The 23,403-nt window shown below is 34.8% G+C and overlaps 2 protein-coding genes across 2 annotated transcripts; one reads left to right on the top strand and one right to left on the bottom strand.

Moving 5' to 3' along the window:
* Positions 1-1,475: 1,475 nt before the first annotated feature.
* LOC149479379 (venom protease-like) lies at positions 1,476-7,155 on the top strand. Its single transcript, XM_089707987.1, has 8 exons — positions 1,476-1,562; positions 2,579-2,679; positions 3,958-4,094; positions 4,866-4,996; positions 5,537-5,705; positions 6,066-6,310; positions 6,383-6,543; positions 6,971-7,155. The coding sequence occupies exons 1-8, from the start codon at positions 1,502-1,504 to the stop codon at positions 7,130-7,132; spliced, it is 1,167 nt and encodes a 388-aa protein (XP_089564113.1). The 5' UTR covers positions 1,476-1,501; the 3' UTR covers positions 7,133-7,155.
* A 1,542-nt stretch (positions 7,156-8,697) lies between these two features.
* On the bottom strand, positions 8,698-22,218 carry LOC149479378 (glutamate decarboxylase 1). Its single transcript, XM_089707952.1, has 8 exons — positions 21,936-22,218; positions 20,895-21,082; positions 12,670-12,892; positions 11,817-12,068; positions 11,042-11,106; positions 10,248-10,437; positions 9,590-9,823; positions 8,698-9,166 (listed from the first exon to the last, which is right to left on the bottom strand). The coding sequence occupies exons 1-8, from the start codon at positions 22,038-22,040 to the stop codon at positions 8,975-8,977; spliced, it is 1,449 nt and encodes a 482-aa protein (XP_089564078.1). The 5' UTR covers positions 22,041-22,218; the 3' UTR covers positions 8,698-8,974.
* Between the last annotated feature and the right edge of the window lie 1,185 nt (positions 22,219-23,403).

Below are 23,403 nucleotides of genomic sequence, written 5' to 3'. Positions count from 1 at the left end.
AACAACAAACTGGACGACATTTGCAAACATTGGCATGGCACCTTGTGGTCTATTAATAGAACAATTCGTCCTTAAATAAATCAAGTCTAATTCCAGCCAGTCGTGTACCGAATACGAATTTTCGGATAATAAATTTGTTCACGCAAAATTGATACCTAATCGCATACATCGTAACGTCAAAGTGTCATAAAAGATATCGAGTGATAAGGCTTCGCCGCCCACGCCGCTAATGGGCGTTGAAATATTCAAGTAATCTCGCTTAGCCTAAACAATTACTCAGAGGAATGCCGGGTAATATTTTGATTTCGCCACACAGTTAATATTACTCGTATAATTGAATAGCAGGGATTTTACGAGCGCCCACAAACATGTGTTCACTGCACGTTATTACATCGTATTCACTATTCCTTTTATCTCTTCATATTATTTATAATTGCTGGTTACGATTTATTTTAATAAGCTATTGTTCGATGAATTGCCTGGCTTGTAGTTACTCCTACAAGCTTCATCAATGAGGCATACAACCTTTTGAATTTTGACTTAGACTTGCGCAGGAAAGTTTAGCTACCTACATTATAATATAAAGTCTCAGATTCAAATTAATGGTTTAATGAATAGTAGGTAACACTTGTTAAATCCAAATGTTCAATGTTAATGTGTATGATTTTTAATAATATGTAATTAAAATTACATCATACACTACCAATACAAACAGTCTGTTCATATCAAGGCAGGTCGGTCACTAGATTACAAATTAAAGGTCGTTGAATTTTCAATTCTTCGTATATGGTATCAAGCCTTGTGTATTTATAAAGTTACGCCTGAAGCGGTCATTTATTATGCGTATTAAATCATACAGTTATGTATTTTTAAATACCACTTACCATATATACGTACATGCAAATCGTATCTTTATCGGTTATGTTAGTGATAACTTCAATTATGAGTTTGCCTACCAATCTACCATAAAACATTACACAAATTGTTTTAAAAGACTTTAGAAGTGTTTACACCTAAGGTTTACACCTTTATGACATTAAGATAATGCTTTTCATGCTAAAATTATTTAAGTACCTAAAACGAATTAAGAGAAAAAAATAAGTGTGCGTGTACTAGTGTACACACGTAAGAAGTGAAACTTCTTTATGACCTTATTTTTCAAAAAATAATTTACTATATGCAACTTTACAGAAATACGTCGAATCACGCGTGGTAGGGATTAGAAAAAGACGGCGCGTACGGAAAAATGTCACGCGTAACGAAAAAATGTTACACTAAATTTTTTTCCAACCCCGATTAAAGGAAGTTTCACTTCAAAAAATATGGTGGTCAAACAAAAATTTTTACCGACCACTAATTAATAAAAATAAAAAGTATGATAAAAATTGCGATGATATATTTTAGCTATCAAAGTAACATCCTGCGGATTATATATCAGGACAAACTTCCGTCGTCCCAATTATTAAATTATAATGATTTAGTTGTTTGGAGGCCTTCCATCATGTTGTTCCTCCTGACGATATTTGTGGCGGTGCTGAGTGCTGAGGGATCTAAACTCATTTGTAAGATCTTTTTATTTTATATGGTAACAAATAAGTATAAGAATAAGAATATTTAATTACAAAAAAATTATGATTGTTTTCGGTGTTGGCATATATGAATATGAGTGTACAAAATGAGATTTAAAATTTTTTGATAATATTTCACGAGCATCTAAGGGACTAAAAGTGTGATATTTTTTATAAATTCTTATTAAGTATCTATAAACTGCAATGAAAAATAAATAATTTAATGTCAACGACTAAAAATAAGAAAATACACAAAAATAAACTTGCTTAATTATTCAGTTTAAAGATTGAATTTTATTACGATTTTATAGAATTTTAAATGATTATTTCATATACATACTTGCTCAATCAATTTTATTATCATAGCACGTTAATCTCAATAAATCAAAACATGCAGGTTGTTGATTTGTTCAAGTCATACATATTAATTGTTAATGGTCGCTAAAATATAACCGCGAGGAAATATTTGATTGCCTTAGTATAAGTTGGTGATGAAATATAATGTGTGTATTTCCTTTAGAAAAGAGAGTAGGTAACTAATAATATATCTTATAGGTACGAAGGAATCGTATGATTATGTTTATTGTGCTTTAATCCGGAATCCGGTTTATAATAAATCAATTACTTTTTTATTGTCCAACAGCGATTATAAGCCTATCAAAATACAATCATTTGAACATTGAATAATGTCCGCACTACTCACGTACTAACTTCGCATACTCATTTATGTATTACCCTTCAAATTGTGTTTTTGAGACCACCAAGGATCACCGTTTACATTTTTGAAGTGAAACTTCTTTAGGCGCGATGAGAGAAAATTTCAAGGTCACGTCATGGCAATACCGTCACGTTATGGAGTAAGGCGACGATTTTGGTATCTCTGAATTATGCCAAAGAAGCTCGGCACACAAGCTCTTTTTTTAAAGCTTTTCATTTTAACTCTCAAAAAATAAATACTTGTAGTTATAGTATTTTTGTGAACATTAAATTATAGGAGCTATATTTTACAGCTGATGAATTAGATCCATCATGGCACGACTTGGTCGCGGCTGGTGGCATGCACATCGGTCACGGCCGAACTAAACGATTCGTCGAACTCAACAAGGATCAGGTAAATTATATTTTTGTTTTTAAGTGTAAATTAGATAGTATGTATTTCAAATCGAGCTCTGTAAACTGCGCCGTAAAAAATATTTATCAAAAAGATATTTTGGACAGTTTAACTAGGATCGCGATTAAAATCCTCAAAATAATTTTCTTTTAAATGTGAAATGAATATCTTTAATTATGTGCTAGTACCTACTCTATTTTTCACAGTGCATTTTAAAACTAACACAATTTCTAAGAATTATTCAACTAACTGTTATAAATTAAACTTGAATTTCAAGTTTAATTAATAGCCTATCAAAAAATATATTTCACCTTCATTATTTCCCGATAATTCTAAAAATACGCAAATAAAACAGCAGGACATCTCAACACAGGCGCCACACTTAAGCAAGTTTTACATTTCATCACTATTGCAAAAGCAGTTTGAATGATCATCAAATCGGAGAGAGCAATTCAATTATGTGAGATTTGAGTTCAAGCCTGGCGCCCGCGTGTCGCCTCCCACGCACTGTCCTAATCTGCACAATATCGGAATGATATATATATAACTTTAATATATATTATAAATGCGAAAAATCTATTCGTCTGTTATGTATAGAAAAAAAATAGCTAACGAACCAGGGTCGAATATTGGTTACTTTTTAAAAGAAACGTTAGAAATCGGCAATGAAAGTATTTGTCTCTTGTTTTATCCGCGGGTAAAACCGCGAAACACAGCTGGTATATTAAATATTGTTTGATATCAGCTTGATCTCGAATTTGGTGGTAATAATGAATAACTTTGTCAATACAATTTGCATGTTTCTTTAAATGAATGTGCGTGGCTAAAGGTGCTGACATATTGAAATAAACATGATTTATTAAAATTCGAAATGAACGATCGCTTGCATTATTTTGCAATTTTTTATCGGTAAGCTTTTACGTGTGGATTTTGTGTATTGTTTTAAAGTATATTCGAAGTATAAATTTCTTTAATGTTAGAGTTTTGGAATCTGAGGAATGTAGACTTCATTATGGAAAAACAATGCTTTAGAAAGATAAGAGAGATTATAGTATTATTGAATTTTGTATTTGGTGTACACATATAAAAACATAAGCTCTTTGGTTTTACAACAAATTTATAAGGCCTTCAAAGCTTTTGTAGGTCATAAATAGAAATATTTAACCATCTACGTTATTCGCGCGACTTTTAGCCACAAATAACACAATCTACCACACAATGCGCTCATCATTTGCGTCTAGTAAGAGGCTTATAGAACAAATTATGTTTATCTTCTAGCCAAATGTGCCCTACCAAGCCTGCCTTCTCCCCAATGGCAAAACAGGGCATTGCCGGCACTTACACTATTGTATTCAAGATGAGTTCAAGAAAGATTTCATGAAGTTTATGGACTATATCTGTATTATACAACATTCGTGAGTATTATACCTTTATTATTTTACTTATAACGTTATATACGCTTGTAATAAGCACTTACCTAACTTATTTTGTAATCAATGTTTTATATGCTATCCTTTTAGATACAATAAAATAATCCACAAGTTGCTACATCATCGTTTGATCGTTTGATTGCCAATATACCTACAATTAATTCGGCTCAAATACAATACCTATTTATAAGGGTATCTAGTACTAATTTGCCAGTTTAATAGTCAAATAATTACCGATTTCCTTTTATATAGCCAAATCGGGATGTTTGGTCATAATATTTACAATTTTAATATACGACATTCCTATACATCGGTAAAAAGTTAAATGAACAAATTGAGCATGATAATAAGGCATTACAACATATTTATATACGCAAAATATATTCAGGTATTTTTCTTCAATACTTTAAAGTGGATTCTGACATCCTGTAGTAGTACTGACACATACTAGCTTTCCGCCCGCGCATTCACCCGAGTTGTTAATGAAAAAATCCCGCATAGGTCTCGTACCCGTGGGATTTTTGGGATAAAAACTATCCTATACTTATATACCTACATAATATCTCAAACTATATTTGTACCAAATCTCATACAAATCACGAAACCGATTCAGTGGATGAGGCGTGAAGAGACAGACAGACACACTGACAGAGTTACTTTCACATTTATAATGTTAGTTAGAAAGTTAGGATAATGTAAAATATTTGTAATAAACGCTATCAATTGTCAATTGCATTCTTAAAACTTTTTCCATAGATCGATCGGTACTTGCTGTCCCGATGGTATGGGTGAAGCAGCTCCTGACGCTTTGGCAGGGGATTTACCAGCCACCGCACCGCGCGATGAAGATGAAATCAGCCTTAAAATAACCAGGGCTGATAACAGAGGTGTGTAATATTAAAGGGTTTCTAAATAGTGACGTGTTTTATTTACATTTTACACCCTAGTTGCTGAGATTTTTTTCAAGTGAATGTAAGTTGCTATTTTATTTATCATTTATTTGAATCATTTTCAGAAACCACTTTATCACTAATCTTTATCACCCTAAACATATGTAGGTATAATATTGTTTCTATAGAAGCAATCATAGCTCACTTTCTACGTCATCCCATTCTGATCATTATCAATTTCATATTGCTTAATCCTGATTTACTACGACATCCTATTTTTTAAACATATTTGTCAAATCCCGCGCAACATTTTGCCAATTATCTACATAAATTCCACCTTGTAACTAGATACATTTCTGTCTCTACAGCCAAAAAGCTCACATTATTCATTTTCGCCTTATTCTAACGTATTTGTAAACATGGAACTCTTTAGTATTGAGAGACTGCTCTGTCTTTAGACATAATCACAGTCAGATCAGATTCATAGAAGCTTTCACTCTACTATCCCATACATCATCTCCAAACTCAACTATCCAGGTTGTGGTCTAAGCACACGCGCACAAGGCCGTGTGACCGGCGCCCGTCCCGCCAACCCGCGCGAGTGGCCGTGGATGGCGTCCATCACACCGCCCGGCTTCGAGCAATACTGTGGAGGAGCTCTCATCACTGACCGACATGTGATGACCGCTGCGCATTGTACTAGACGGTAGGTTGAATTGTGTGTGACATTTTTGTGATGGTACTTTTCATAAGCACCTGTAACGCTTCAAGTGTTTATGGGCAGAGGTGACTACTTAACATCAGACGGCCCACCTGCCCCTTTGCTTGCTACATCTAGATCGACGTTGATAGTTTATTAATTTAGTTGTAGATGACAATTTTTGGTTAAAAAATCGGCTTGGTCAGAGCGCAAATATAAAGCGTATAATCTTCAGGTGTTGGGTTGAATAGATAATTTGGCAGTTTCTGCGCAATTCAGAACTTAGACTAGATTTGACTGATACAGAATTCCATGATCCGTAGAATTTTTTTACAATGATCTCATAAAACGATTAAACCTTTTCAGCTGGAAAGCCGAAGAACTATCCGTGCGGCTCGGCGAATACGACTTCCGTAGAAGCAACGACTCCCGCTCATACAATTTCAGAGTCATTGAAATTAGACAGCACGAGCTTTTCGATTCCTCTAACTATCACAATGATATAGCCATCTTGAAGTTACATAGACCAACTGTTTTTAATACTTATGTGTGGCCAATTTGCTTGCCACCAAGGGGAACACAGCTGGACAATGAAATTGCTACTATCATAGGTAAGGAATTTGTTAACTGAAATCCCAAAAAGTATTTCAGGTTTGTAAATTTTTACATTTTTCATATTCTAGGGTGGGGAACACAGTTCTACGGAGGGCCTCACAGCGATGTCCTCATGGAGGTCTCAGTACCTGTGTGGAGACACGAAGAATGTGTGAAAGCTTTCACTGACTCTGTGTTCGATGAAACTCTTTGTGCTGGTGGCCGGGAAGGAGGCAAGGATGCCTGTCAGGTAATATCGACTACTTATTTGACGTAATGTTCATTTATTCCCGAATATTCCTTCTGGCTTTTGCAGTAGATAATATGATTGTACATAGTCTATACCTTATAGTTATTATAGCCACAACCCATTTCTGACATCTCCTATTTGCAAAATGGATGTTCCTAGTCTTTTACAAGAAAAATAAAATTTTCCCTCACACTCAATCTTTCCCAAAGAATAGGCCGTAATATTTATGAATAAAACAATAATAAAAAAGACGTGTGGCACTCAGGAACTGCCGCGGTAAAGCTATTGCATGCTATGCCTTCAAGCCACACCTCCGCGCCCGTCGGAGTGGGGAGCATGATGTTTTTCATTACGCAATTTCTGGATTCGGTTCCCGCGCTCAAGGCCCGCGATAGAACCTATGTAATAGCTTAATTATTTTCTCCAGGGTGATAGTGGCGGTCCCCTAATGTACCAAATGTCTAGCGGTCGCTGGTCCGCGATCGGCGTGGTGTCGTGGGGCGTGCGCTGCGGGGAGCCGGCGCACCCCGGCCTGTACACTAAGGTCGACATGTACTTGGAGTGGATACTCGCCAATACCGTGTTTTAGACAATAAATGTTTGATATAGAAATGTGTGTTTTATTTCCCCATAATGTTGAATAGATGTTTATCCATACTATATTGAGTGTAACAAAGTATTTATGACAGTGGTGGTCAGATAATGTGCCAAATGTCGAGCGGGCGCTGGTCCGCGATAGGCGTGGTGCACTAATAACCCCGGCCTGTACACTAAGGTCGACATGTACTTGGAGTGGATACTCGCCAATATCGTGTTTTAGACAATAAATATTTGATATAGCAGTGTGTGTTTCATTTCCCCATAATGTTGAATAGATGTGTGTCCATACTGTATACAATCAGAGATATTTTGGTGACCGTGGTGATCAAATAATGTATCAAATGTCGAGCGGGCGCACCCCGGCCTGTACACGGTCGATATTCACTTGGAGTGGATACTGGCCAATACCGTGTTTTAGACAATAAATACATATTTGAGATTTTGATGTGTTTTTTATTTCCTCACAATGTTGAATAGATGTTTTTCCATGCTATATTCAGTGTGTGACGCGCTTGAGACATTATTTATGTCAGTGGTGGTCAGAAAATGTACCAAATGTCGAGCGTCTAAACTTCAAAATATGTTTCTATAAATAACGCATAATCCTTGGCATAATCCATATAGGTAAACCAGAATCTGATGGCAATTAGGGAAATCAAAATTTTGAGTGTGCAACCCTAGGGAAAATGGACTGAACGATCTTGATACTGCTTATTTTTTAGTTTGTTCTCAATATCATTAGTCACATTACTTAAGTGGACAATACTGTACTTAATAATGAGATATCCACTTAATATTATATAGGTACATACTTACATGTATTATATACATATTACTTTTATACAGGTAATACATATTATTATTTACACATACCTATATTTGTATGTTCATTATCATTATGCCATGTGAAAATATCGATGTTATATCGATCTTATATCGATAGAAAACTAGACTGCTTATAATTTTTTATAAAATAAAATAAAAATAAAATAAAACTATGTTTATTTTCGTAAGTATTAACAGATACACACATTATAAAATTTACTTGGACAGCTTGGACTTGACGAATAGCCGTATTGGAAACTCCTGTAATAAGTTTTCATAAAATTATATTCCAATCAACAAACAATATTATAGTTACCTACATATAATATTTTTTAATTGAAAGTATCAAAGCGGGTAAGTCCAATTTACCAATAAAATCTTCTAAATTGAAAATTGTGATGTGTTTGACCCTTCTTCATCAAATATTTTTCTATACACATTATAAACAACACCTCTTGCTTGTGATCACAGCGGCTTTTTCGACATTTTCGAAGATTTTTTAGACAAAATCCTAAAAATTATTCATCAACTGCAAAAAAGACAAATAATTTGACAACCAATTTGATAGCTGTCAAATAAGTTGCCTCATGAAAATCTTTTATTTCTTAAATATAAATATGCCATCAGATTCTGGTAGACCTATACCATTCAATTGTGAAGAAACATTATTATGAATTATTTTGAAGTATGCTTTGATCTTAAAAGTAAAAACAATAAAACAAATAATAATAATTATAAAATATATTTATTACCTATATAAATTCAGCACCATATACTTAGTATAATTAATAAATACATGACACCACCTTGACTCGTTTTGAAAAAACATATGCATGAGACATATTTCCAAGGATCGTTTTGTACATTTATTATACTCGTGGCTATTAAAATAAATACATAATGAACATGTTAGTCTTCAGCAGATTCAAAATCTTTGTCTAGACGCAAATCGTTAAGTCTCATCTATCATGATTATTTTTTAATTCCAGTTTATTTTCTTATTGCATCACAGCATATCCATGGTTATCATTTCCCCACAATCCTCTATAGCTTGCAACATTTCCAAGATCTGTTTCTCTTCAAGTCTCGGGTGGAAGGTGAACGGCATTCGAAAGAAGTTCTTATATTGACGGAGAGGGGAGTAGGCCACCATGAGGCGGGAACTTATCGTCAATAGTTCCTTTATCTTTGGTGTTACCTGCAATAAAAACAATTCATAATATATTATTTGGAGTGTTTTAAAACACATCTTAGGGACTCTAACTATAACAGAAGTTTTTGAGCAACAATTTAAATGCTACTCAGAGATTGGTACTTGGTAGGCCAAAGGATACATAATAGAATTCATATTGAAAGTAATTATTACTTAAGTGGATGAAATATCCTTTACCGTGTGCTACATATGACTCCCAAACTATTCAAAAAATGAACTACGGTACGGAATGAAATACGGTAGATGACGTTGACCATAAAGAGGATGTAAGATAAGTAATTTTAGCGTATCCGACAAAGTAAGTTTGCAGTTAACAAGTTTTAACCCAGACGATATAATATTATTTTTATAAAAACTTCCCATTACAAAAGTCATGGATATGGGTCAACAAATAAGCAAATATCTTACCTTGTGCATAATTTCCCACCAGCTGTCATCTTCCATCTGGTGTCTCATAAAAGAGGGTATATACCAGAAGCAAACATTAGGACACTGTATAGGAGCCGATACAAGACGAAAGCCTGGCTTCTCTGCGACCTTTCCCATACAAAATTCGGCAAGTTCCATGGTGTACTCCATCATGTGACTCAACCCGACGTCTCCACGAGCTTTCCATATCATCCATAACTTGAAAGCGTCTATCTGGAATGGTTGGGAAGAATGTTAATAAATAAATCTCTGGGTTTTGTATTGGAACTACGGAACTAATCTTGACGAACACAGAACTGAGAACCTACCTAAGGTGCTGATTATAACCATAAATTATTGAAATGATAAAGATATAATGTATCTTTATAATTCGAGATAGATATATCATATACCTATCTGAAGATTGTAGATACATTATATTTTTATTATTTTCTTAACCCATTGAGCCCCGAACGGCCCGATCGGTCCACGACACAATAGATTTTCTATTGTGTCTGTGATTCCGGGGCCTGAGTTATTACAATATTTTTTGCACAAGACAAAGTTATAAAAAAATGCCTTTGAATGAGAACATAAAATATGCGGATATAACTCAAGGTTGCACAAATATTGTGTTGTTATTTTTTGTGTAACCTACCTTCCTCCCACACTGTATGCTCTTATCACCGGTATCATATCTCACGTCATAGAACTTGTCCTGTTGGAACAAATATTGCGCAGATGCGGCATTCGATTCGTGCAAGAGTCCTTTCTCTCTGAGAAGGAACAAGGAACATTGCAGAGGTGCACCCGCCATTTTATGTGGATTCCATGATATTGAATTTGCTCTGAAAATTAAGGGAAATATTGTTTAAATATAGCAAATTAATGTACAATTTTAAAATCGTTAATTTTGAATTTAATCGATATTGAAAGAAATTCTAATAATAGATGTTACCTTTTAATCAGAATTTAAATTAATTTTATTTGTAAAAGATACTATACTATCTGTGACACTATTCTGTGATCTGTCCCATAAAATCCTTCCTACTATAATATTATAAATGGGAAAGTTTGTGAGGATGGATGTGTATTTGTGTGTTTGTTACTCTTTCACGCAAATACTACTGAACCGATTACAATGAAATTAAGCACACATATATAGGGAAAGTAGTGGTATATAAGATACAACTAGCTTTCAAGGTTTGTAGTAAAACAGTTAACATTCCCACTAATAATGTTAATATCATTAGCAATCATGATCAAGCCGCTGACTGGTCATTTCAATTTACAATTCATGTAGGACATAGAACACTCAATTTCCTTGAGCTTATTCAACCAATATTAAATTACGTATTTATAATATTACGGTCTATGTTAATATGGGTTTCTTGAATAATTATCAAATTATGATATATAATAAATCGGTCCTTATTATAGAAAAATACTTACTTTTCAATTCCTCTCAACATCGTTCTAAATTTATGTGACAATATCAGCGTACCTCCCCAACATGCCTGAAAAATAAATTTACGAACATGAATTGATAAGAAATACATACACTCCTTTGGAGTTCGGTACACTTAAAGTTACACTTACAAAGGTCGTTGAAAATAAAATACTAAATATTAAGACCTACAAACATATGTTTAGCGTTTACAGATTATTACCAAGAAAATATTAATGCAGTAATAACTATAATTGAATGAAATCAGTTCTAAATTGATTGTCGTCATTCAATGAACGTGCTAGTCATTCAATCAAATAGCCCGGTTTACACGCACGCTCTTTCGCGCGCGATTTGGCTTTCACGCGGGAAAGAGCGAGCATTTAAACGATGACAGAGAGAACGAGATTGCGCGTCCACTCCGCACACACTCCAACGCGCCACGCTTAACTTCGATCAATCGCGCGCGATTATCGTTTACACGCACAATCTTTCCTCTTTCCTCAGCGCGCGTGCTTTCCCGCGTTCAATCCCGCGCACTCAATCACGCGGTTAAGAGTGTGCGTGTAAACCGGGCTAATGGCAGATTCAACCAAATGACGGCGAGACATAGCTATATTAATATTTTAATCGAATACTACCTAAATCAATTCAAATATCTTTAACACCTACTAAATAATACATTAATACTTACGACACTCTGGTAATCATAAAACGTCTGCAGAAGTTTCGCCTTTTATGTGAAACTCAAATATTCATTTAATTAGCGAAAATACTCACATCAACATGCATCCAAACACCATATCTGCTGCACACATCAGCAATCTTTTCCAAGTTGTCTATAGCTCCCAAAACAGTTGTTCCCGCGGTCCCATTCACCAATAAAGGAACTTTTTCTGTACTCAGATCCTCTTTAAGAGCTTCTTCGAGTTCCTCCACGTTCATTTGTCCGCATTGATTGCATTTAATTTGTCTAACACTTTCCGTGCCAAAACCTAGCCAATGTGCTGCTTTCTTAATTGCATAATGGCTCTGGAAAACGTTATTTTCAGTCAGAATGATTTACTTGAATACAGTTTCTTTCTCTGGGGTTTACTAGTTTATCTACTATAAAAAGGCGAAATAAAATAACAACAAGAAAATGTTAAAAGCTAATGAAAGCTCAAAGCTAAAATCCATCAATTAAAACACGTCTGTCATAGTTTTCTAAATTGCATACAATTTGAGGAAATACGATAGTATGATATCATTTATTCCAACTGTCAAGAAGAGCATCCTGCTTTTAATAGCGATGCATACTAAAATATGTACCTAATATGAAATGAGTTGCTCTCCAATTCCAAATCCATACTAATATTATAAATGCGAAAGTAACTCTGTCTGTCTGTTACTCAATCACGCCTGAACGCGCTTTTTATAGTAAACCGAACTAAAAAATAGAAAATTTTATCAAATTAGTGTATTGTCATCGGTCCTCAATAAATCTACAAAGTTTGAACGAAATCTGGCCGTTTAAAGTGGGTCAAAATCGCGCACAAAGAAGTCGGTTACAAACAAACAAACATACAGGTGAAGCTAATATAAAGCGTGTAATGAACTCATCATCATTAATGATCATTATCAATATACTTACATCTTCCGAAGTATATATAACCATTTCAGGAAGACCTCTCACTCCCTTCGCCTTTACTTCTGGGAAAGCTCTGAACCTAGCTGCTACTATAGCATATAACATGGACATACTGCCACCTGGACTAAAAATACCGTCCCCATTGGGAATTCCGAATAGCTGAAGAATATGTTGAATCATCTTTTGTTCTATTAACGTGAATACAGGAGCTACTTCGAATGTATACCTGAAATATAAAAACATATCAAAGTTAATTCCAATTTCCAACAAATTCGTAACAAAATTCATCAATATTTTTTGTGGAGGGTAGCGCGAGGTCTCGCATCGAACGGTCGTGTTTGCACTAAGTTGTCTTAAATTTAAAGTATTAAATATAATTTAAGTGTTTAAAGTCTATTTTCCTAGGCTAAAATGCCTAACGATTGTAGTTGCCGTGTGGTAATAAGTGAACTCTTATGCTATATTCAGTGTAAGATTGATGTAATTGACGAAGTCAGTTTGCTTCAAATTTGTGAGGGCCAGTTTACCGAAGAAGAAATTGACAGTGCAAGGGCGATTTTAACAGATAATTCGCTCACTCGTCGTGGAGTACGAAAAGGTGACAACAAAAATAAAAGAAACCTGCAAGATATTGTAAAAATCCTCAAAGAAACTGATCCAGCGACTCTGCCCGTATTCGTTGCCCGCAACATTAATAGACTTCCACCCGTAACATTTGATCACGTGGATGTAATCAGCCTCCTAAAGGACATAGTCCTCCTAAAAAAGGAGATCATTCACATCAAAAGTGATTGTGGGAAACAATCGGACGTCGATTCACTACGTAAAGAAATAAATCAACACATTGAACGCTCGAAACTTCCAACTATAATTACTATTTTTTTTATTATTATACCAACGTGAGCGGGGAGCGGCCTGAGGGGGACGAGGTGCATTACTTGCCGGTGGCGCAGGCGCAGCACGCCGGAAGCGTTTAGCAGGACAAACAGCTGTTTCGCTACGCGCGCCTAACTGTGTAACTAATAAGCAAGAGGGTTTAATTAAAGAAAGCTCTGATAGGGATTTTTTGCCGGTCACATATAAAAAGAAAAAGTTGTGTGGTTTTATGAAACCACGGTAAAAGTGAAACTTAGGCACAAAATTATCGTATTTGTACGATAATTATCGTACGGTTCCGTCACAGACCAAAAAGTTTGAGACGATGTAATAAAAGTTTCACTTTAAAAAAGACAGGAACAGGGAGGGTCGTGCCGTAGTTCAGGAACAAGATTCTATTATTCAAGCCGCACCGAGAACCTTCTGTTTGTACGTTTGTCGCTTAGATATATCGTCAACTAACGATAAGCTCGCAGAATACATTATAGACCGGGAGATACTGACACAAAATTTCGAGTCATTTGTAACAGGATTGCGGTTCTACAGGGGTCTTAGTACGCAATGACAAAAAGAAAAATGATGGTGTGAACGCTGGTACCGGTGGGTTAGTCGCGTGGGCGTTAGTCGAACTCGTCGGAAAAATAGCGAAAGTCAAACGATTTGTAACACAAAAATTTTAGAATTTACCGATAGCCCATAAAAAAGAAGTAGGCGGTAGTGTCATGCCATACTTTTCCGGTATGACTTACAGCCCGCCATACCGACGCGAATGTGTTGATTTAAAAAAAACAATTATTCAACCATTTGTACCAAGCTAACTTTTGCACAGGTAACCATCGTCGTGCAGCCATTTACGAAAATCGCCATGCCATACTTTTCGGACGATTCCAAATGGTCGCCATACCGCCGAAAATCTGCAAAAATTTTTTATTTCGCCTATCTTTTTGTACCAGTATTGCATTTGGCTTTTTGGAGAGTATTTGATAAAATGTGACCATTATTATATTTGCCATACTTCTAGTAGGGGGAAAAAGTGCTGTCATACTTGAAAAATAAATTTATTATTAATTTATATAAGTGAAGATTTCCAACACCTAGATCTTTGAAATTTTGTATTTATATTCGTTGATCCTCAAACTTACAGGAAAAATAAGTGCCATACTGTTACAAATCGTTTGACTTTCGCTATTTTCCGACGAGTTCGACTAACGCCCACGCGACTAAGCCGCCGGTACCAGCGTTCACACCATCATTTTTCTTTTTGTCATTGCGTACTAAGAACCCTGTAGAACCGCCATCCTGTTACAAATGACTCGAAATTTTGTGTCAGTATCTCCCGGTCTATTAAATCAAAAGGTGAAAGCGCGGTGTCTATAGAACGTATTGAACCGTATAAAGAAACCTCTTTTGCTTCCTTTAAGGTAACAATATTGTCTCATAAAAAGAATACGTTTTTAAATTCCGACTTTTGGCCGATTGGCATTGTTTTTAGACCTTATTGGCTTAAGAATAATAGTACATAATTAAAATATCATTATTAAGCTACATAAAACGTTATTAAAATCAAAATGAAATTTGTTAGTTTTAATTGTCAATCCGTTAAAAGGAGCATTGATCAAGTAAGATCATTATGCGATGAATATGATGTAATAGCGTTACAAGAAACCTGGCTACTGCCCCACGAGCTGCCTTTGTTATCTATTAACATACATCCTGATTTTTCAGCGCACGGTACCTCCGCAGTAGATACGTCTGCGGAGATTTTAATCGGTAGACCTTATGGGGGCCGTAGCCTTGCTTTGGAGAGCCTCTTTGTTTTATAATGTTGATGTCTTTACATGTAATGACTCACGAGTATGGGCCATTAAGTTTCAACATAATGGTTATTGTCATATGTATTTTTCGGTTTATATGCCTCAAAATAATATTGTAAATTTGCCTTATTTTACTGATATTTTAGGCTCAATACAAAGTTTAATTGAAAGTAACTCTGTTAATGTGGCTGTTGTATTGGGAGATTATAATGCGAATTGAAATACTTTATTTAACAATGAATTAATTGATTTTTGTGCTGATCACAATCTTATATGTGCAGATATATGTGTTTTCTAAAGAACTTGGATAATGTTTTTACCTATGTAAGTTACTCACACGGTTCATATAGTTGGCTTGATCATTGTATCGTCTCCCCGCTCGCGTGGACGGCTTTAACTAATGTTTACATAATTAAAGATGTATTTTGGTTGGATGACAGGCCCTTAGTACTAGAATTAGACTTCGATATAATTGCAGTAAAGAGGTGCTCTGTTCTCGCGAACAGGTCTTTGAACCGAGTTGTTTGGGGTAGGAGAGGCAGCTACGAGGTTGAGACGTATAGATCATTATGTAATAAGTATTTGTCTGCTCTTGACTGGGATCGTTTGCGTTCGCTCGCTAGGTGTAATCCATGTTCTTGTCCTGTGCATAAGGATAGTTTGGAACTAATTTACAATGAATTCGTAACGTCGTTGCAATCGACCGCTGTGGAGGCGCGTTCACGACACAGGTATAAGGGGAAAAATGGGTGTCCTAAGAAAACACCTGGATGGAATCGATTTGTAAAATCGGCTCACGAGGATGCAAGACGCTGTTTGATGCATTGGTTTGAGACTGGATCTCCTCGTTCTGGTACGCTTTATGATAGCATGAAAAAGAGTAGGTCGGTTTTTTAGGGACGGTTAAAATGGTGCCAGAACAATAAAGAAAAGATTTTACTAGATAAAATAAGTAGTACTTGTAGAGAAAAACAGTTTTGTAAGTTCTGGGAGCAAGCGGGTAAATTAACGAATACTAAGATTGGAACACCATTTTCAATAATTGATGGTGATTGGTGAATCAGATAAACAAAAAATTACGGATATTTTTAAAAAAAAATTATGCTTGGTTCTACTAGTCACACGCTTCTCAATGCGAATAGAAATAGCAATAGCATTGACGATTCCTTTTCTTATTTATCTGACCTATCAATTCATATACCTAGATGAAAAAACAGTTTACGACACGCTTAGAAAAATGCATTTAGGTAAGTCTTGTGGTCATGATCACATTGCCGTAGAACACTTACGTTTCGGTGGTCCATGGGTGGTAGTCTTTTTATCAGTTTTCATAAATGTTTGTATAAAACACGCATATTTGCCTTCTGCTTTAATAAAATGTGTTGTAACGCCCCTGATTAAAAGTAAAACTATGAGCGCAATGTCGAGTTCGAATTATAGGCCGATTTCTATCGCGACGACTTGCGCTAAACTAGTAGATTCGATTGTTCTAAATATTATTTCTAAATACATTTCGATAAACGATGCTCCATTTGGATTTAAAAAACAAAGTTCAACTGATTTAGCTATTTACTCCTTGAAACAGACAAAAACTGGTACACTAAACAAAAAAATGTCGTTCGCTGGGGAAACATTTGCTCAGATGAGTTTGTACTGTCATGTGGGCTTAGACAGGGAGGTCTGACTTCTCCTCTCTTATTTAAAATTTATGTTAATCAGTATCAACTGATTATCGAGGAGCTCAGCGAGACCGGTGTCGGCTGCTACATCGATGGTATTTGTATGAATAACCTCAGCTATGCTGACGACATGGTCTTGCTGAGCCCCTCGGTCGGCGCGCTCCGTAAGCTCCTCACCATCTGTGAAAATTGACAACATTTCATTTTTTATAAGGCCATGAAAGAAAAAAACTGTTTCTTTATTTTGCTCTTGCGATTACAGAAAAAAAATTATTTCATTTTTTAATCGCTTATTTTAAGAGAAATTAAATAAAACGATAAATGTGATGATGACGTCATACATACGGAGGAATAAAAATGCGCCTTAGCCTAATTTAAAAAAAGCTAAAAAAAAACTATCACTGACATTTACAGGGTATGACATGTGTCAAATTTCATATTAATATCATTTTTGTGAATTATTCATGTAAACAAACTTTTAAATCGTGTTATTGTGTTTTGGTTTTCTAATTTAATCTCATGAGCGTGATGTTTGTTTGATTGGAGTTGGACCAATTCATTTATATTATACCTACAAATAGTGCCTATAGTGTTCATAATTTTCTTGAAATAAAAGACTTTGTTTACTTACTAAAAGTTGTATTTATTTAACACTTTCCAAGGTTTTTGGGATAGTATATTTGTTTCCCAGAAATTTTCAGTACTTACCCCTTAACAAATCCTGCATAAAGTCATCATCATCAGTACTTGTGAATAAGTTTCTTTTGTTTAAAATTTGGATCAGCAAATAATAAATAACAATATTTACAAAGCTTGACGAATCAAAGTGACAAATGTGCCAAAATGTCAACTGCCAAGATTTTTTTTTTAATTTAAACTAGGTATGTGGCAAAGGAAAAAATGTATTCCTCCGTATGTATGACGTCATTTGGCGCTTACGACATTTTAGAATGAGATGATTTTAAAACTCAAAAAGATGAATGAAAACTTCCATATTTAGAAAAAGCAAAAAATACGTGTAGAAGGTCAGCCGAGGCAAGTGTGACATAAATTTAAATGGTACAAATTATTTTTTTTAATATTTCGTTACCGTAATAGTCCTATGCCGATATTTTAATTTTAATACATTAATTATTCATTTGTTCAATGTTTTAACAATGATTTGTAATGTTCCTAGAAGTTTTGTGTGACATACGTAAGCAAAAAGAAAGGAAGGTTGGAGATTGACACACTTACCCCAGGAATGGGGCAAGTGTAACAGATATCATTTTTATTTGTTCCTCTGGTTATTGTTGCTGGTCTCTTACTGAAATAATGAGATATTAAATATGTCAACTTAATTTATAATCTAATTCAATAACACGATAGTCTATTCTTGCTTGCAACAGATTTATATTCTAGAAGGGGTAAGTGTGACAGATTTTTCGAGGACTAGTGATGTGACAGTATGTTACACTTCCCCCGGGAAGGTTTAAGCATAATAAAACGTAAATATGTACTTATTAGTTAAAAATTATATTTAATTAAAAAAGTAACTATTACAATTGAAGCCATTTTCTTCTCAAACTCCTCTGAAAAAACTGTTGGTCTCCCATGAGATTTCGATTTTAGACCACGAACACCATTTACGTGTGAAATTATAGTTGCTCTAGGAACATTGTAAACTCTGGATGCTTTCAAAGCTGTCATATGCTGCTCCCGTACTGCTTTGACTGCTTCGCGTAGAGTTTCTTGAGAGTATTTATCAGTAGTTTTTCTTTTATAGTATCGTACCATCTAAAACAAAACAAATGCTTCAATTTTACTTTTAAAAAAATCGTTGTATAAAATATATGCTGTCCCATCACTATCATGGTCTAAGGTATCCTCATACAAAAGGGCTGGGGTAAGTGTGACTGTGTCACACTTTCCCATGTTAGGTTAGCGGGTGAGGTAAGTGTGACAATGCACATATGTCAAAGAATATCAGAAATTTGGGCACAGAAACATATAAAACTTCAAATACAAATCGTAATACTTTGTCGCTTACCTTTAACTCCTTAAAACAACACTCCAAAACACCAAAAATCACTAAACGCGACGTCCCAGATATCACGGACTTCAATCATAATTCGCTTTGTTTTTCAAAATGGCGTATGTCGATAAAACAGTTGAGTATTTGCTGTGTGTCGATACAAAAATTAATGATGAAAAAGTTCTTCTAACGTACGTATGGCGTTAAAACAAATAAACGTGTTTAGGGCGCGTAATTTGAATTTGTTACACTAGCCCCACTGTCACACTTGCCTCGGTTGACGATATCATAATTTTTGATCTAGTTTTCATTAAAATAAAAAAATAAGTAGCTTAAAATTTTGAAATGTTGTCAATTATGCGGAAAGGCATCACCTTGTCTATAACGGATAAATCGGTTGCTATGCTTTTTGGCACAACCCCTAGGGATATCCACCTGCCTGTTTACCTGTATAATCAGCCGCTCAAATTTGTTAATTCTTTGATTTCTTTCCGCTACCTGGGACATATAGTTTCGTATGATCTGACAGATGACCTCGATATAGACAGAGAGAGGCGTTCTCTGGCTGCGCGCGCGAACATAATCGGAAGAAAGTTTAGGTAATAAGTGCGAAAGAAATACAAAAATATTACTGTTCAAAGCTTATTGCACCGCTCTATATACTCCACAACTGTGGACAAGGTATAAAAAAGAAAATTATCGAATTTTTAGGGTACAATACAATGATTCGTTCCGAATTTTATTCAAACTAACGCGTTAGTGTAGCGCGTCTAGCATGTTCGCGGAAGCCCCATGTTCTCGATGCATTGATCAGGCATCGCGTTGCTAGATTTAGGAATATTCTTTTTACTTCTAGTAACTCGATTATAAATGCTTTAACGAATTTTGGTAGCAGCATCTTGGCATTTTATGCCCGGCTTCTGCGTTAATATTTATGAATTCTAAATTGATACTTTTTTGTATTATTTCAATAACTGTGTAATGTAATGTAACTCTTGTATTTTTTTTATTTTTGCCTAACGGATCTTAGTCGTCCATTAATGTACATAATAATTCAATAAAGGATATTTTATTTATTTATTTATTTATTTTCTTGCAATGACCCCTGTCCCGTAAACGCTCGGACTATTTTATGTTTTTGTTTGTTTCCATGTCATTCAAATAAACAAACTTAAAAGTAATCTTTCTATTATAATACGCAATCTAAGACTGCCCCAGTCCACTGAAAATAATCAATTTACACAATCATGAAGTTCAACAACCCGTCTGCCAATATTTGTAAAGGAACATATGAGCATATATATTATGTGACCGCTACGTTTTTTATTTGTCATCGCGTCATCACGTGGCTTGTCTGCTTCTCACCAGATACAACATTGTGACCTAGACCTGTTTTATGACGTGTGAAGACTGAAGACCCGTGTTCCCCACACAAGAATGAGGCATTTCATATCTTTTTCGTAGATCATTTATTTATTATTTAACACTTAATTAGTTTAACAATCAGGAAACCTAAAACTAATTACAGAAAAAAGACCTTGTTGAACTTATTTGGCGGTCTGATCACTTTTTAGTGATCTCTTCTAGGCAACTACGGTAAAAGGTTCTTTCTTTTGTGGCATGCAACTGTTCATCTATGAACACCGTGCTAGACGCCCTTTTGTTTATTGTCCATCGGAGACAGGACCTAAAGTATCTTAGCTTACGTACTCTCCTTGGACATAGATTTATACCGTAAGTAAGTATAGAATCCTGGGACCAAGGAGTTAGTCAGATCATTGCAGCATAGGACACTTCTAAATCATATTGTAATTACTTACAAATTTTCCTATTATAAATACTTACTGGCTGGTATTAAAAGCTTCCGCAATCCATGCTCCTGCCAGCCCATACGGATCTGTTCCTCCATATAACTGGTTCTTAAAGGTATGTTTGTTTGTCTTGACGCTGTATTGCAACACATTTCTTACTGATTGCTCCAGCTCTTCATCTGCGACGGGTTCCGAAATATCTATATCCTTGCGAAGAGTTTCCTGCAAAATAGTCGTCGGAAATATATTTTTGGCACCTACTGCATTAAATTTAATTTGGTACTAAAAATCTCAGTGTTAAGTTTTTGATAATTTAAAATTAAACTCCGGTTTCACTCCACTGTTTCATCTTTTGTGTTTGTCATCATCATCATCTCTCATTTAAAAATAAATTGATCTGATTTAAATTTACACACCCTGTATAAACACGCACGCAAACAAAGCAGTTCCACGAATTATAATTTTTATCATAGCCAGGTTCGAACCCGTGCATTGCGACTGTCATACAATCGCTGAGAATGCTGAATCGCTATCGCTAAAGGCGTTCTTATCCTATTAATATTATAAAGGCGAAAGTTTGTTTGGATGTATGGATGTATGGATGTATGGATGTATGGATATTGGATGTATGGATGTATGGATGTTTGTTACTCTTTCACGTAAAAACTACTGAACCGATTACAATGAAATTTAGCACACATATAGAGGGTAACTTGGATTAACACATAGGATAGGTTTTATCCCGGAAATCCCACGGGAACGGGAATTATGCGGGTTTTCCTTTGAAAACGCGGGCGAAGCCGCGGGCGGAAATCTAGTATTGAATATATTTTGTGATATTTGATATTTTTGGTTTTTAATGGCATTCAAATGCTTTATAATTTATATATTTTATAAATTTATATATTTTGTGATATTCCAGTTACATACAAATACTCAAAAATAATATATGTGCAATAAAAAGCATTGCACACGTCTTTCTGCAATAAATCAATATTGCCTCTCATAATCTTTAATTACTAACAATTGGCAGAAAATGTTCACTAGCCTTGAATAAAATATTCCTTTACATTACCTCTAAATCCTTCGGATGTTTAAATTGAATCAACGGTAAATGATGCGCCGATTCGTCTTTTACTATCTTCAATACTCTGTCCAAAAACGTATCTTCGTGTTCCATTATCGGAATATTAATCCTATAACACAACACATGTACTACTCAGTCTAATGGTCGGCTTACACTGCGTTAGAACATAATATAAATCACAATAGTATGACAATAACAAGTACTGAATACCGTTACTGCACCTGGACAAAGCAAGAATAAACAGAAAGCTGAAAGGGCTTTAGTTCCTCATGAGAACCACATATTTACATAATGATAAAATCAATAACGAGCTATGTTCAACCTTACTAGCCCACTTTTATTCATGAGGCATAATTATTAATGTGCCTACATACTGGAAACATGAATTAAATACGTTTTATAAGTAGTACTCCAAGTACTAATTCTAAAGCTGTGAATGTATTTTATTGTAAGCTTTTTACATCATTTTGACAAAAGTATAGGTATCATAATTAAATTTAACAAGCATGGTCAAAAATTTAAAATTCTGCCGTCATCCTCCTCATTAGCGCTGTTTAATCTTCATGTTTGTGTTTCTCATGACAATACAATATTTGGCTAATGTTTCTTAAATTACCCACTTATCTCTTACACGTGCACGGAATTCACGGAATTCCAAATTCACATCATATTGACTATTATACCTAGACATATTGCTCTCTCAGTAGGTATTAAGTATGCATGTCTTTAATCAACTTGCATTTTTTGAATTACATCTAACACACACACGTTTATTCTATGCTAATCAAAATTATGTCATAAGTTGCTCTCTGTATTTGCTCCATTGCTCTCATTGTAGAGCTGTTCCTGTTTTTTGCCTTATGTACATACCTTAAACTACTATATTATAATATTATATACGTTTCCAAGAAGTCGTTTCAGTATTTTACCCGCTAAGCATAACTCCTTATATACTCCTTATATAATATAAAGAAATTCAAAAAAATATAGTATATAATAAATATTATAGGTACAGGAACTTGAACTTGAATGCCTTGCCTCCACTTTTAATTTCATTGTAGGAACTTTGTCTCGACATTATTTATGCGTATGTTTTCATGAATCTTTCAATGAAAACAAATTTGAAGGTGTTTCAGGTAGTTTTACACAAATATTTGAAAATTGGTGAGGTCTTATTTTAATATCTGAAAATTCAATTAAAAATCATACGTTGCAGTTATTATACTATATTTACAGGTTCCTTGTTAATATATACTCTAAGGTACCTAAGTCCTATTTACGTTGATTTTAAAACCTGAATATAGCGCCACGACATCGTCATAATATGATTGTTTAGCATCTACCTTGAAAATTGCAAATTAAATTTATTTAATGTGACGTGTCGCTTCGAGGACTTTTATCAGCTTATCAATGGGAACATCTTATCACACTCGTTGGCTTATTACGTTATCGCTAA

This window comes from Colias philodice, chromosome 20, assembly GCF_061535455.1.
Source record: "Colias philodice isolate Cphi_HAF_F1 chromosome 20, ilColPhil1 Martin Lab GWU primary, whole genome shotgun sequence".
NCBI lineage: Eukaryota > Metazoa > Arthropoda > Insecta > Lepidoptera > Pieridae > Colias > Colias philodice.
Note: the sequence above shows the minus strand (reverse complement) of the source record. Positions and strands in the feature narration are given on the sequence as shown.